Raw genomic sequence first — 17,238 nt, forward strand, 5'->3', positions numbered from 1 at the left:
TACCAGGTGGTGGTAGAGACCTTGAGCAGTCTCACAGACCCCTGATGGCAATAGGAGTGACAGATCACACAGATCCTGGCTGAAGTAGAGCCATGGACCCAAACACGGCCTCCGACCACAGCTCAGGCTGGATGTCAACATAGCCTGCATGACAGTACAACAACCCCCAACCCTCCATTTCCCTAGTCCCCATGGCAGATTGAGGTCTCAGGTGTTGGCCCAGACCCCATGCATCTGCGCTGTCATTGGTAGTAACCTGAGTCACAAACATTGACACTGACCTTGGCTGAGATGGGTCACAGACGAAGACATATTGGCACACAGGTAGAACCACAGAAAATGTGGCAACATAGAAATTAACAGAAATGGGCTGAGTTTAAATGTAGAAGCTAGTCAGTGGTAGACCTGAGCTAATGGCCAAGCAGTTTTAATTAACATGAGCTTTTTGAGTGGCTGTGGGGTCTGTGGGGCTGGGCAGGACCAGAGAAAACTTCAGCTATAAATGGTGCCCAATGGCTCGAGTTTCCACCTGAAACCTGAGAATATTTAATGGGCAATTCTAAACAGAGCCAAAAACAGGCTCCTTCTTCATGTCTCATGCAGGTGGTGAGGCACTGCAACACGCAGGCTTGAGGTACTCCATGGCGGGCTCACAGTATGTGGGCTTGACCTGCAGCATGGCACATTCCCACTGAGTTACACAGAGGTTTCTGCAAGCTGCATATTAACTGCATGGTAGATTTAGTCTTTGCTAATACAGACCAAAAGAAAGAGAGAGAGAGAGGGAGAGAGAGAGAGAGAGAGAGAGAGAGAGAGAGAGAGAGAGAGAAAGAAAGAAAGAAAGAAAGAAAGAAAGAAAGAAAGAAAGAAAGAAAGAAAGAAAGAAAGAAAGAAAGAAAGAAAGAAAGAAAGAAAAACAGTTTTGGGGCTACACACTGCTGGATGGAAGCATAGACCCACTGCCTCCCAGAGTCAGTGGACAGCCTGATTCCCAGAGCTGAAGGTAAATGTAGTTCCACCATGTTGGGAAGCTGAGATGGGCAGAGCTAGCAGCCAAAGCTGCCATTTCAGACCTAGTAATGCTGCAGTTTAAAGCAATAGATTCACAATAAGACAGATTTAGATGGAACAAAACTTCAAATGGTTTACAGTGTGTGTAAAAATGTACATCAGCTTGGAAGAGAGAAGAAAATGAATATAGAATATACAGTTATATAAAGAGATAGTTTTTAAAAATAAAGTCTTCAAAGAAACAGTAAAGGTAGTATAAAAAATAAGTCACATAAAGATGGATATTACATAAAGAATCTGGATTGTGTTGTCTTTGATATTGTTAACTGCAGAAAGACATTTGATTGTAAAGGCTGCTCAGTTAAACCAATATGTATAATTTAGAGGTATTTTGCCTTCAAAATTTGGATCTAAGGATATGTTCTTTTGGAAAGGAGGCTCTGCTTTTGTTTCCACAGGAACCAAGGGACTATGAATTTGTTCTAGGTTAAGATGGAACAGATTTGATCAAGCCAGACCTCATGAACCTTAACAGATGGTACCTATCAACCATAACTTGACTATTATCTCAAATTTTCTCAGGATCCCCATTAGACTACAGCACCCTCTATCAGCAGGAAGTAGCCTAGAAAACTACACCCACATTCCCCAAAAAATGGATTATGGATATTTGTCTTTGTTTAGCTTGTTGGTTACAAATTGTTGTTGGTCATAGTCAATCTCTTTCTAAAAGAAGAATGGGGGATATGGTATAGCAATGTAGAATGTAGATGTGATAAGATAAAAGAGCAGATTAATGAACCTACTTATAAAGAGCAACAACTTCTTTAAAAATGTTTTACATTTCTATGGATTTTAGTTTATTGATACAAACTTAAAGTTAATTTTGTTACACTGTATGTATTTCTACTCTCATTTGAAGTATTATGTGTAGCTAGAGTTTTCCTGCCTTGCCCACAGTCAGGACAAATCTTTGTCACCCGCCAGTCCCACAGCTGCTCAGACCCAACCAAGTAAACACAGACACTTATATTGCATACAAACTGTATGGCCGTGGCAGGCTTCTTGCTAACTTTTTTTATATCTTAAAGTAATCCATTTCTAGAAATCTATACCTTGCCACGTAGCTCGTGGCTTACCAGCATCTTCACATGCTTCTTGTGCTGGCGGCATCTGGCAGTGTCTCTTGCCTTCCTGTTCTTTTATTTCTCCTCTCTGTTAGTCCCGCCTATACATCCTGCCTAGCCACGACCAATCAGGTTTTATTTATTGACCAATCAGAGTAACTTGACATACAGACCATCCCCCAGCACAGCCAAGTGCAGACCATCTCAGACACCTGCACTCAGGCCCATGGTCCTAGTCATCCTCTATGCGGACCTGCTGGGTAACGCCACAAAGAACCCAAGAAGGGCTCCCACAGAACATACAGAACATCCCACAGCAATTATGTTTATGTAACTCATTTAAATTGTAATGGATAATTAAGAAATACAGATTAATAATTAGTCTCCTATGATAGTCAAACTTATAGTCATGTTAAGTTTTCTTGAGATACATAGATATATTTCAATTGGGTATATACTCTTCAAAGACCTATATAATATGGCATTTAAAATGTTTTAAAAACTTCTGACTCAGAAAGACAAATATGGTATGTACTCACTCATAGGAAGATGCTAGATGTGGAACAAGGATGACTGGACTGCTACTCACATCACCAGTGAGGCTACCTGGAAAATGGGACCCCAAGAAAGACACGGAGAAATGGATGAGATCTACATGAACAGCCTGGACATGAATTGGAGCAATGAAGGGCGAGGGTCAAGGGAAAGAGAACGGGAAATCCTAGCTGGATCAAGAAAAGAGAGGGAGAACAAGGAATAGGAGACCATGGTAAATGAAGACCACATGAGAAAAGGAAGAAACAAAGAGCTAAAGAAGCCCACAGAAATCCACAAAGATACCCCCACAAAAGACTGCTGGCAATGGTCGAGAGACAGCCAGGACTGACCTACCCTGGTGATGGGATGGCCAAACACCCTAATAGTTGTGCCATAAACCCCATCCAGGACTGAGGAATCTGGATGCAGACATGCACGGCTAGGCCCCTGGCGGAGCGCTGGGAGTCTAATTAGTGAGAAAGAGGAGGGTTTATATGAGTGAGAATTGTTGAAACCAAGGTTGGATAAAGCACAGGGACAAATAACCAAATGAATGGAAACACATGAACTATGAACCAAAGGCTGAGGGGCCCCCAACTGGTTCAGGCCCTCTGAATAGGTGAGACAGTGGATTGGCTTGATCTGTTTGGGAGGCATCTAGGCAGTGGTACCAGGTCCTGGGCTCGTTGCATGAGTTAGCGGTTTGAAACCTGGGACTTATGCAGGGACACTTGGCTCAATCTGGGAGGAGGGGACTGGACCTGCCTGGACTGAATCTATCAGGTCGATCCCAGTCCTCGGGGGAGACCTTGATCTGGAGGAGGTGGGAATGGGGAGTGTGCTGGGGGGAAGGGGAGGGGAGCAGGAAGGGAGAGAACAAGAGAATCTGTGGCTATTATGTAGAACTGAATAGTATTGTAAAATTTAAAAAAAATAAATAAATAAATAAATAAAAAACTTAGACTTTCTGGACAGTGAGACATGTCTGCTCCTGGCAGCACCAATTTTCTTCAAAATAAAGATGGGTGTCAAGGACACTCTATATGGAGTTTATCTTCTTCTTGGCAAAAATAGCCATTTGGGCAAAAAACTTATCTTGCCTAGACTGCTTGATGAAACGTTGTATCAGCTGGATATGCAGGACTCATAAGAAGATGACCACTGAAATTTGCAAGGCAAAATGGTCCTTCGGGTGCCTGCTTCACAGAAGAATGAGTCAGACATTCTACAGGACATAGAGAGAAGTGAATGAGAGACTCTAGGCCTATGGGCTGAAAATGGATGCCCCAACATTGCAGAAGAACTTTGGGTGACTGTCTAGGCAGCCAGCTATCTCTGTCACTCTAGATTTTTGGAAGTTGCTTACAATACACTTCTTGTTACTCAGGTAATATCATATCCTTCTGAGGTCTTTGATGTAGCTGAAGACTAGATAATTATAGTTATGGTTTTCCTTGGTTATAATAAAAGATAAGTTAGATATAAAATTTTGACTCACAAACATGGGGTAGACAAAATATTTTTTAATTTTAAAAAATACAAATAGACTAGATATTGTAACTGTAATTCTTGCTTGATAACTGTTTGTTATATGTAATTTTACTATGTTAAAGTTAGGCTCTTCCTTTTTTATTAGAAAAGGGAGGTGCTGTGAGATGTTCTGTTTGCTGAAAACGTGTTGCTCTGATTGGTTGATAAATAAAAAGTTGATTGGCCACTAGCCAGGCAGGAAGTATAGGCAAGATAAACAGACAAGGAGAATTCTGGGAACAGGAAGGCTGAGTCAGGAGACGACAGCCAACCGTCCAAGGAGCAGCATGTAATGGCACACAGGTAAAGCTACAGAAAATGTGGCGACATACGGATTAACAGAAATAGGCTGAGTTTAAATGTAGAAGCAAGTCAGTGGTAGATCTGAGCTAATGGCTGAGCAGTTTTAATTAATATAAGCTTCTGAGTGTTTGTTTTATAAGTAGCTGTGGGGTCTGTGGGGGCTGTGCAGGACTGGAGAAAACTCCAGATACACATGCCTTAGGAGAGGTTCTCAAACAAATAATTCAACCTATAGAAAAAACTAGTCACAGAAATCAAGGTGTGGTTACACATGATTTATTTCCTAGATTGTAACATTCATCACATAATACATGCTTTAAAACTGTTACAGCTGACCACGCAGACAAACACTGCTCTTTGACAATAGCAAAGTGTCAAAGGGTAGTAAATTTGAAGTCAGAGCATAAAATTTCACCCACAGACCCAGCAGGTCCTTAGGTGTCTATGGAAGTCATGAATGCTAAAGTAGATATACCCCAAAATGATTGCAATCTTCATTCTACCTCAGACTTCAGAGAACCACCAAGTTCTTGCCCCTGGGCCTCCCTTCAACACTCAGACCCATGAACTGCAGGCAGGAGAGGGCTACAGCTCAGCAAGAGGCAGCAGCTGCACCAGGAGACCAGGTAGCACCACAAGCAGCAGGGTTGCTGTAGATGGGAGGAGAAAGGAAGGTCTCATTTGAGAAATCTCAAGACAGGGATAGCTCCCCTAAACATTCAGAACTTTGCACTCAGCTCAAAACCCAAGAGAGTAGGCTCTAGGGGGCCAGCATGCCTGGGGAGACTCTTCTGGCTTCCTCAGGATTCCTAAAGTACTCAAGTACCTGGAGGTGAGCAAACTGATGGATCCCCACCACTTGCAGGGTCCTGTGCTCTAAGACACTGACTGGGGATAAAAGACTTTCCTATCCAGAGTCCTCCTAGCTGTCTAGGGAGCCCAACAGAATTTTCCTTCTTCACCCAAGAAGAGGTTTCTGGGTCTGAACCTTCTGAAAGTCCATTGTTGCAGCAATGGGAATTCCTTCTATGCCAGCTGGTGTGAACTAGAACCTACCAGTGGCTCTCAGCCTTCCTGCACTAGACAGCAACCATTTGCCCCAGAAGGGCAGCATCTTTCTGACTGAATTGGGGGCCTGGGTAGGGGTCATGGTTTCCTTGGGTTTGATGTAAATTCCAAATTTCTCTATGCAAATGCATGAAGCCCCTGTGATCACTTCTGTAGTTCCACTTCCTACTCCAAAGACTTCTCATGTTTCCAGAAACCCTAGAGTGTTAGAGCTAAGTAGATCTAAGATTGCTCTGTACACAGTAGTCTAACTGTAGCTCATTTCAGGTTCTCCCTGGCCTCTCAGTCAAACTGAAATTCCTAGGATAACATTTAGTGGGGCCTGGTTGTAATTAAGTAATTCAGACACTGTGCAGATCCTGAGTGGTGATAGGCACAGGAGACAAGGTCTCTAGAGTGTGAGCAAGTGATTTTCCTGTGGATGTCAAGACCCACACCATTATGAGTTCAGATCAGATATAGGAAATGTGTACATGGTTTCTTGTATTTTAAAATAAAAAGCATTTTTGCAATGATATCTATATTCCAAGTCATATGTCTTGAATGTCTCTCTCTTAATTCTCAACTAATACTGCTAGAATATTTGTCATTTTGGTCTATATCATTCAAATGAGGAAACAGATGCATGGATATCTGATAACCTGACAAGAGTCACAGAGCTAGTGATGTTTGAACCAGATTTCCAGGTAGTCTGATTCCAAACCTATGACAGAGAGCATGATACAGTAATTTTTTCTGAAAGTATTATGGAAGGATTACTATAATAAGTGATACTTGAAACATAACCACCTTGTCTTGAAAGGTATTCACCAAACTAAAATCGATGATGTCTTTGCTTGCATAGAATGAGACGTGGTGAAATGATGAAGAGAGAACCCAGGCCACAAGGAATGATGGGTATACAGCCACAGAGAACTCCAAACACATGGAAGATTTGGTTTGAAAGGATAAATAACCCCTGATGGAACTTCTCACTCTTTATAGGGCTGGGCCTGGTAATAGCATTTTCCTGAAGTCCCTCACTATGTTCAGTCATTTCTTATACACCTGCACTGAGGTGTGTGCTCCTTGGCTTTACCAAAGCTACCCTTCATCATTCTAGGCATCCTCGCCATGTGCAGGTCTACTGGGTGTCTTCTGGTAGGGAGCACCCCCTCCTCCATTTCATGATGTCCCCACCAGCTCCACCTCTAACACAGACCCAGACTCACCTGAGCTGCTTAAATGGCTCTTGTTGGTAGAACCGCTGTAGAAGCAATTGAAGTTGCTCTTCCCTCTTTCAGGGAAGAGCAGAACAATTTTGTCATTCCTTTTTCCACTTGCTGTTTTGGTGACTTGGGATATACTTCATAGCCTGGAATTAACACCTCCTCTTCATTGGGATAGTAGGAAAATGCTTTTATATAAACCCCCAAGCAGGTTTTGATGGTAAACAGTGTCCCACTAACACCACCAAAGTTGTAAAGAGCTACTTTCTCATTCAAAGATGAAGAAGCGAACTGCCCAAACCGCACAGAGCCCTCCCCACTGTAACGAAACTTGTTCCTGGTGCCTCTGTAAACTGAGTAACAACTCTGGTTACTCAGAAGCTGAAGGGCTCTTGTTATGTAGTAATGGAAGGCCTTGTATTGGAAGTTAGTGGTATTTTTCTTGAATTCTCTAACTGCTCTGTTAAAATCTTCATGGATTTTCCCGGTGTAGGCCACTACAGCCGTTCCGTGGAAGTCATGGAAACCTTTGGGAGTCCTCATTGTATTTTTTATCTCCTTCCATCGTTTCTCTGCCTGTTCCCACTCAGGTTTTAATGTCTTACTCATGTTGAAGTCTTCTTGTAACAGCTGGGGTGCTTTTCTCTCCATGTCTTCAACACAGCCCTCATACTGATCATCAAATGCATTGGGAGCCATGTCCAGGTCGGAAGTCTCAGTCAGGCCTGTCACCTGAAAGAGAGAAGTGGGTTCTATTTACTCACCAAGTTTGCTAAGTTACTAAAATACGCTGGGTGCTGTCTGGAGCCGACAGTATGAGATGTCGCATATTACATCCTCACACGTGGCACATGCATGGACACAAGCTCATTAGGTTATACGGGGTGAAGAAAGGCAAGGCTGAGGTGTCTGATTCTTTGTGTTTATGGATACTACAGTTTTCTTCTTTATTCAATCAAATTTTTAATCAGCATACAAAATAACAGGTCTATCATGACATTTTAATATTCATATACCAGTGTATATTGCTCATAATCACACAACTTCCCCCTACTGATATTATATATACACTACTTCTTCAAGATTCATGCCTCTACTATACTCAACCCTGGGAACTGTAATATCACAAAGATGTGGGAAAGCAGGACCAACAGAGCATGGGTTGAGAATGTTACCTGCTGGGTTAACAACCAAGTCAGGAGGATCACATGAACTTTTGATGTCATCTTCAAGTTCAAACACAGCTGCAAGGAAATACAAGACAATGAAAGAGGGGTACACACAGTATTGTAACAGTCTGTTGATGGATCAGCTCTGGGTCATTGACTTAATCCTTATTTCACATCTGGAGTCCAGGCTCCTGCTCACACTGCTCCCACAAAGGCTTACCAACACTCTGTGAACAGCTCTTCTTGGATCCCTTACCAGAGATGAGGCAACTCATATCCTCTCTCTCCAGTAAGGAGCTACAATCAATCAATCCTGGAAACACACAGAGGTATGTAGCGTGTAGACTGCCTGGGAGAAAGAGGCCATATTTTGACAGTCTTAGGCCCTGATGTTTTACTCACACACATACTTGTATTCTCCATATTTGAATAACTTGTGGCCCACACACAGCTAGTTACTTTTGAATGCCTTTCACTGTTCTCAGTATTTTCTATGTTCTATCATTTGGATATGTTTGTCCTACAAAAATCCCCAGTGTGGCCATATAAAGATGGGGAAACCTTTAAGAGGTGATGTCTACTGGGAAGTGACCAGCTCCTGGAGGACATCACCCTTAGAAGAGATCATTCAGTCTTGTGGTATCCTACCCAGTTCCTGCAAGAGCCAGTCTGGCCCAGAACCTCTCTGGCTTCCTCTCTTGCCATGTGTTCCCTTCTGCACATGGCAATGGCTTCTCTGATATTGTGATAGAGAAGATTGTGAATCAGCCAGGAAAACCCTAGCCAGCCAGCACTTTCATGATATTTAGACTTTCCAGCTATCAGACTGTGAACTGAATAAGCACCTTTACTTTATAAACTTTCCATCATCAAGCATTTTGTGATAGTAATAAACACAAACTGAGGAGAAAGCTCAGTGGGTAAAGAACTTGCCTTGCAAAGACCTGAGTTTGATCCCAAGAACCCACAGGGAAAAAGGAGGTGTGATGACATGCACTTGTATTCCAGCAACAGGTGGTGGAGAGAGATTGGTCCCTGAGATCCCCAAGACTCACTGGACAGCCAAACCAGCCTACTTGGTGTATCGCAGGCCTGTATGGGCCCTGTCTTTACCAAAATTGTGTACAGTGCCAGAGGAATGACACCAGAGATTGTCCTCTGACTTCCACATGCATGTAGCCTTATACATGCATGTTTCCACACAGGTGCCTATGCCTACATATGTACATATACCCACACACATGCATGTGCCCACACATGTGCATGTAGCACACACAAAAAGAAAAGTAAAACAAAAAGGAAGGAAGCAGACTAACACAACCAGCCTTATTACTACCTGTATCTTGGGGCTGAAGAGATGACTCAATGGTTGAGAGCACTGGTTGCTCTTCAAGGGGACCCAAGTTCAATTCCGAGCACCCACATGGCAGTTCACAACTGTCTGTAACTCCAGTTCCAGGGGATCTGACATCCTCATATAGACGTACATGCAGGGAAAAACCCAATGTACATTAAATAAATAAATAGATCTTTATTAAAAAAAAACTACTTGTATCATATGATAATGTAATGTTTTCACTGTTCTTTGAGGGGTGAAGATTTTAAGTATACACTGAAGAGCAAGTTAAGGAATGAGATATAGGTCACTTTCATTGGTTTGGACCCTGCCCTTTATTCCTGCCTAGGAAACCACACACACACACACACACACACACACACACACACACACACACACACACACTTATCTAAGCCTGTTGCGTTACTGTCCACAGAATTTTGACTTAGCTGGCAAGATAATCCTCTCCCCACACCTTGAGAATGGCAGAATGGAGCTGCATGCTGTGACTGACTAGTTGCTCTTGGGAAGGCTGAGACTCCCAGCTCCTCCACAGCTTGGCTTCTCCTGCCCTGAGCCTTAGGGGACACTGTAGAAACAACAGACCTAGGAGTTCCACACTGCAGTGAAGGTTCCCACCTTCTGTACATCCTGGACATTTAAAAACTTAATTAAATTTTATAAAATAACTATTGTCAGCTGCATAAGATATCCTTCCTAAATTCTTAAAGTCCTAGACAACCTGTTGTGGGAGCACACACCTATAATCCCAGCCCTTGGGCGGGGGAGGTTGGGGCATCCTGAGTTCCAGGCAAGTTTAAGATGGAATGGGACTCCGAAAACAAAAACAAAGGTAAAATTAAGCTCTGCCCAGCCTAGAAACACAGGTGATTTCCTTTGGCCTTATATATACACCCTGGAGTCATTTAGGATTCTGCTATGTACTCAAAATGGTTCCTAAAGTTTGGTTGTATCAGAAGTTCTCTGAAGTATCTGGAAACTTGTCATTAACAGAGACTTCTGGACTCCAGCTCAATCTCATGCATTTAGTATTTCTAATGAGCTTCTTTGTTAATTTTAACACAATTTGCTTTTTAAAAACAGATTTATTTTTCTTCTTTTTAGTAATGTGTATGTATGCATGTCCTGGAGATGGTCAGTATGTGCACATGAGTGCAGATGCCCCCTGAGGTCAGAGTATCAGATCCTCTGGAGCTGGAGATTCAGGCACTTGTGAGTTGCCTGCCATGTGTGATAGAACAGAATTCTGCGAGAGGAAGTACTTGCTCTCACTACTGAGCCATGTCTCCAGCCTACAGTTTGATTTTGGGAAAGTACTGCCCAACATGAATTCCAGCTGGTCAGTTCTGAGGACTGAACCCAGAATGCTGTGCATGCCATGAAAACTCTTTTCACTGAGCTACAACCAGCTGCACAGTGAAGCCTCCTTACACAACACACATCTCCACATTCTAGTCTTTCTCTGGCCTCAGCTGGAACCACCCCTTTTCTTGTCTTAAAACTTAGGCTTCAGAGCTCTGATTTGAAGGTGGAAAGCTTGACAAATGCCAGAAGGCAGTGTCAACAGAAAACGATCTTGTGGGGTTAGTGGGTCAGCAGAAGGACTTTCTCATTCAGAAAGCAGGGCTCAGCCAGCCTGGAGTAAACTTCCAATTCTCTCCTCCCCACCCTAGTTCCTCATGTGGTTGATCCAGATGTTTGCCTTTCACAGGACTGGTGTCTACTTCCCTGTGGGACAGCTAAGGACAGCCTAGCTGTGCCTTATTGGCACCGATGCCCATCACAACCCACACAGACTGAAGATATACAACTTGAGTCTCTTCAGCCCCAGTATGAACTCCTGGAACTTGTGCCTGCAAATTAAAAGTCTCCCTGGAAATCTGTGTAGCTAACACCTTAGACCTCAATAAAAACATTCGTCTCTCTCTCTCTCTCTCTTTTCCTTCATCCCCATCCCCTCTTTCCTCACTCCTCCCACTCTCCTTCCATCCTTCTTTATATCTGCACTCAGTTTCCAAGAGCCTACATTTTAAAAAAGCCTATGTTCTCAACATGCCGGAGACCTGGTGCAGAAGGACCTTGAGGTCTGGATTAGACTGGGCCACACAGGAAGAACGCATCTTTTAAAATTCTTAAATTAAAAATGGATAAATAAAGCAAAGAAGAGGATAGAAGCTATTGTTTGCATGGAGCAGGGAGGAAAAATGGGATTAATTAAGCATATCGCTGCTCTGTCATGAAAAATCAAGGAAGTATAAAAAGGAAAAAGTCAATGTACATAAGAGACCATGTACATAGATGTCAGTTGCTTCCTGAAGGTCCTAGTAAATTGTGTAGTCCTGCATTATATTTTTAAGTCTCTAGAAAGATGATAGCCTCTTGTCTGTCCTTCCTTTATTTAGATCTGTTCTCGTGTCCCTACATGGGCTATTTCTTGCCCAGAACTGACCTTCTGGCTTTAACCCTTAAGTCATAGACCACCCCCAACACCACTACACCAACTGTAGCCCTCAGATTGTTCTCAGGGTCCCCTCAACTTTAGGGGCCTTACCCTACAGAGGACAGAGTTAAGAGTTGTCAGGTACCTGAGCAGGTCTTTGGTGGCTGGGTCTCTGGCCTCTTCTAAAATCAAGTGTTGCAAAAGGTTGTGCTGTGGCCTTTTATCCTGTGGACAACACACTTTCAGTTTCAGGTTGGATTTGAAAGGGAAGCCAGAAGAGTTTATGAACTACTTAAATTAGACAATTGTACTTTGTTGCTATACCTTTTCCATTTTCCATCTTTTTTATTTGCTCTTGTTTGAGACAAGGTCCCCTTAGCCAGGATTGGCCTCTTCATGGCTATGTAGCTGAGGATAATCTGAACTCCTGACTTTCTTTCCACAAAACTAGATTTATTTGTGCAAAAATAGAACCCAGTACCTTGTGCTGCTTGGCAATCACTCTACCAACCAAACTGCATCCCCATCCTGCATCTTGTACTTTGTACCAAAATGAGGCAGAATCTTTCTGTTGTTCCTCACAGGACTGGTGTGTGTGTGTGTGTGTGTGTGTGTGTGTGAGTGTGTGTGTGTGAGAGTGTGTGTGAGTGTGTGTGTGAGTGTGTGTGAGTGTGTGTGAGTGTGTGTGTGAGTGTGTGTGAGTGTGTGTGTGTGAGTGTGTGTGTGTGTGTGTGTGAGTGTGTGTGTGTGAGTGAGACAGGGGGGACAGAGACAGAGACAGAGGCAGATATTGCAGAAAGCAGAAGTTGGTTGACTATACACCATTTTACAAATTATCTGAAAGCCTGTTGTGGGTAGCTCATCTCTCTCTCTCTCTCTCTCTCTCTCTCTCTCTCTCTCTCTCTCTCTCTCTCTCTCTCTTCCTCTCTCTCTCTCTCTCTCTCTCTCTCTCTCTCTCTCTCTCTCTCTCTCTCTCTCTCCTTGTTTCGGTGTGTGTGTGTGTATGTCCCCTATGTGTGTTGATTTGAGGGTATCATATCTTCTGGGACTGGATTTACAGACAGTTGTGAGCTGCCACGTGGAGCCTGAGAATTGAACCTAGGTCCTCTGGAAGAACAGCCAATGCTTTTTACTCCTGAGCCCTAGCCATCTCTCCAGCCCCCTGTGGCTCACATCTTTAATCCCAGCACTAGGGAGGCTGAAGCTGAAGAATCTCTGAATTTGAGACCAGCCAGGTCTACATAGTGAGACCTTGTAAACAAAACAAAACCACCACCAAATTGCCTGAGGTCTTTAGGGCAATTCGGTAAAGGTGAAAAGAGGTGACCAAGTATTTTTTTTTATTTTATTGATTCTTTGGGAATTTCACACCATGCACCCTAATCCCACCCATCCTCCAGTTCCTCCACATGGACCCCTCACTCTTGTGATCCCCTGAAAGAAAACTCAAAATTAATTAATAAATGTAAGCTAATGGTTAAAAAAGGAAGAAAAATGCTAAAAAAATATACATTAAAGATTCAAAATTAAAAATATACAATTAAAAATTTTCAATTAAAGTAAAAAAAATAAATTAAAATTTAAAAACCTACAAACCAACCCAAACACAAACAAGCAAGCAAACAAAATAAGACAAAACGAAACAAAACAAAAATCCACTTTGTTCCTCTGTGGCAGGGTCCTGTGCTGTTGTTCCCTTTGCGGAGGGGGCCAAGTAGGCGCAGAGTCAAACCACACAGACTCTGGGAGGATGTTGAAATAACAAGCTCAGTCTATTCAGGAAGAGGCAAGCCTTATATACCCTCCACCCTGCCCTGGGGGGAGGTCTGATGAATATGCATCTGCTGGCATGACATGGCTGTCTCTCATTGGTCCAGCTCATCTCCAGATCATGTCTCAGCTGCTGTTGCTAAGACCATCAGGTAGACCCAGCCTGGCTCTCAGAAAGTATCTTTTTCACTTGTTTGGGCCTCAAGCCTGCTAGGGATGAGTCATCCCACAGTTCCTCCATTTCTGTCTCTCCATCCCTTCTTCATCTTACTGGCATTGGGAGCTGCTGTGTATCAAGCAGTGTACTCTTTTGTCCCAACAGCTTTCCTTGCAAATGTTCATTGTATGTGCTGTTGGTCAGGTTCGAGGCCAGTAGCCTCTGGCATACCATCCACACTGGATCCCCAGGGAAACTCCCCAGAAATCCCGCTGTTGCTCCAGGTCATGTAGACGATGTGGCCATATAGGTCTGAGGACCAGTCCCTTCATGCACTCCAGCAGGTCGTAGATGGGGTAGATGTTGGGTGGTGCCAGCTCAAATCCCTGGTTTGTAGCTGTGTGGCTGCTGAGTTGGTCAGTCTGGGTTGTTGGGACCTGCCCCCTCAGGTGAGGGGTGGGACCAGTTCTCCCCTGCTGGTGGTGAAGGGTGGGACCAGCATTCCCTAGTGTGGGGAGCCAGCTCTCCTATTAGGGGCAGAGCCATCTTTCCCATGCCAGGGATATTGGGGTCAGTTATCCCAGAGCTGGTGAAGGACAGGGTCAGCGCTCCAAAGATTGGAGGGGTGGGAAGGGGCAGCTCTCCCCTGACCAGTGAGGGGAGGGGCCAACACAACAAGACCCTTGTACTTCAACTCACGGTTCAGCACATGGTTCCCATAGGCCCCTGTGGTAACATGGCAATTGATATCATCACAGACCCTATCTGTGGCAGGACCATGGACACAGACATGGCCATCAACAGTAGCATGGGCTCGGATGTCACCATGGCCCTGGGTAGTAACAGAGGCCTCTCAGATTAGCATGGGCCTAGAAGTGCGAGGTTCCCAGACTCCACCATGGTCCCAGGTGGTGGTAGAGACCCTGAGCAGCCACATGGCCCCTAATGGCAATAGAAGCCATAGACCCTGGTTGTTACAGGCCACAGACTTAGACATGGCCCCTAGCAGCAATTCAGGTCAGATGCCACTATGGCCCCAGGTGGCAGCACAGACCACACAGATTGGCATCACCATGGCTGAAGGATGGCCCTCAGACACCAAAATACCTCCAGGTGGAGGCCTAGATGCCAGGCACCCACCCCATCCTCCATGGCAACAGGAACCTTGATTATCAACACAGACTCTGGCTGTGGTAGGGTCACAGGCCCAGACATGGCTCTAGGCTACAGCTCAAGCTCAGACATCTCCATGATCCCGGGTGGCAGCTCAGGCCCCTAAGATCAGGATGGCCCCTGTGATGGCATGGCCCCTGGGCACCAACTTGGCCACATGTGGTGGTCCAGACCCTGGGCATCCTCATGGCCTTCAGTGGTAGCAGGAGCCATGGACATCAGCACAAGCTGCAGTTGTAGCAAGCCGATGGACACAGACATGGCTCCTGGCCCCTGCCCTGGACTGGACATCATCAGGGCCCAAGACGGGAAGCAGGCCCCCACATCACCCTGTTTCTCACCACCTTTGCCTTCCCAGATCCACTTCTCTCCACGGGACATGAACCTCACTGCCTTTCTCACCCCTATAGCCCTCCACACATATGTTCACCAAAATGGCACCCAACACCCAGCACTTTGCCGCACAACTTGATAGGATTATTAGGTGCTGACTGTTTGGAGGAAGAGTGTCACTGGGGGTGGGCTCTGAGGTTACAAGAAGCCCTTACCCAACTCAGAGACTCCCTGTTACTGCTACCTATGGATCTGGATACAGACCACACAGCTGTGTGTGTACCATGTACATCCAGTACCATGTGTGTCTGTATGACACCATGCTTCCCACCATGGTGACAATGGACTAAATCTCTGAAACTGTAGCAAGTCCCACTTACATGGTTTCTTTTCTAAGAGTTGTGGGCATGGCTTCTCTTCACAGCAATAGAACAGTGACTAAGACAGAAGTTGGTACCAGGGAGCAAGGTTATAGACACGACTATGTTGTATGATGGAAGAATGTGAACATTGGGAGTTTGGATTAGTCTAAAATTTAAGTGGGGCTCAATGGGCCAGGCTACTAGGAGCATGGACGACTGTGGTGCTGAGGGTGATTTGAATTGTAGAGGACCCCAGCTCAAGAGGTTGCAGAGGAGAAGAATATTACTAAGTGGTCTAGAGTCCATTGTTGGGATAGTTTGGCAAAGAACGTGGCTGCTTTCTGCTCTTGTCAAAAAAAGAAAAAAAGAAAAGAAAATCTACCTGAGGCTACATGGAAGAGTTTTGAAGTTTAATGGCATTGTACAGGACACAGAATTCTTGATCCATATATACCTAAAAATGTGCCTGTCTGGGTTGCTGAGATGGCTCAGCAATGCTTGATGAGTCAAGCTGGCAACCTGAATTAGATCCCTGGAACCTACATAAAGATGGAAGGCAAAAGCTAATGCCACAGAGTTCAATAGCTGGCTGTGTTTCTGATGGGGTAGAGTAGGGATGGGACTTTCTAGGTCAGCCCTTACATTTATGGCCCACTCAATTTGTCCTGCAGGAGCATCTGAGAAATGTACAAGAAGAACCTTCTCAGCTGTATCAGTGTGAACATCAGACCTCATGCCTTAGGAGAGTTTCTCAAACAAATAATTCACCTAAGAAATACTAGTCACACAAATCAAGGTGTGGTTATAAATGGTTTATTTCCTAGATTCTAACATTCATCACATTTACAAACTTTAAAACTGTTACTGCCGACCATGCAGACAAACATTGTTTTTTGATCATAGCAAAGTGTCAAAGGGTAGTAAATTTGAAGTCAGAGGATATAATTTCACCCACAGACCCAGTAGGTCCTTGGGTGTCTATGAAAGTTATGAATGCTAAAGTAGATCTCCCCCAAAATGATTGCACCCAACATTCTACCACACACCTTACAGAACCAGCCAAGTTCTTGCCCCTGGGTCTCCCTTCAACACTCAGACCCATGAACTGCAGACAGGAGAGGGCTACAGCTCAGCAAGAGGCAGCAGCTGGACCAGGAGACCAGGTAGCACCACAAGCAGCAGGGTTGCTGTAGATGGGAGGAGAAAGGAAGGATTCATGTGGGAAAGCTCAAGACAGGGATAGCTCTCCTAAACATTCAGAACTTTACATCCAGCTCAAAACCCAAGAGAATAAATAGACTCTAGGGGGCCAGTTGCCTGGCTAGACTCTTCTGGCTTCCTCAGATTTCTAAAGTTCTCAAGTACCAGGATGAGAGCAAACTGATGGATCCCCACCACTTCCAGGGTCCTGTGCTCTAAGACACTGACTGGGGATAAAAGCCTTTCCTATCCTGAGACTTCATAGCTTTCTAGAGAGCCCAACAGGCTTCTCCTTCTTCACCCAAAAGGAGGTTCCTGGGTCTGAACCTTCTGAAAGTCCATTGTTGCAGCAATGTGTATTCCTTCTATGCCAGCTGGTGTGAACCAGAACCTACCTGTGACTCTCAGCTTGCTTGGACTTCAACCATTTGGCCCAGAAGGACAGCATCTTTCTGACTGAATTGGGGGCCTGGGTAGAGGTCATGGTTTCCTT

At 44.5% G+C, this 17,238-nt stretch overlaps 1 protein-coding gene across 1 annotated transcript in view; it reads right to left on the reverse strand.

Annotated features, from left to right (window-relative positions):
• Positions 1 to 4,776: 4,776 nt before the first annotated feature.
• LOC143270301 (T-cell ecto-ADP-ribosyltransferase 2-like) overlaps positions 4,777 to 17,238 on the reverse strand; it is a 62,837-nt gene continuing 50,375 nt past the window's right edge. Inside the window, 4 exon segments of the mRNA XM_076559747.1 lie at positions 4,777 to 5,158; positions 6,788 to 6,862; positions 6,865 to 7,516; positions 7,960 to 8,028. Coding sequence (XP_076415862.1) covers positions 5,094 to 5,158; positions 6,788 to 6,862; positions 6,865 to 7,516; positions 7,960 to 8,010 — 843 coding nt within the window. The 5' untranslated portion in view covers positions 8,011 to 8,028 and the 3' untranslated portion in view covers positions 4,777 to 5,093.

This window comes from Peromyscus maniculatus, chromosome 1 (assembly GCF_049852395.1).
Source record: "Peromyscus maniculatus bairdii isolate BWxNUB_F1_BW_parent chromosome 1, HU_Pman_BW_mat_3.1, whole genome shotgun sequence".
NCBI lineage: Eukaryota > Metazoa > Chordata > Mammalia > Rodentia > Cricetidae > Peromyscus > Peromyscus maniculatus.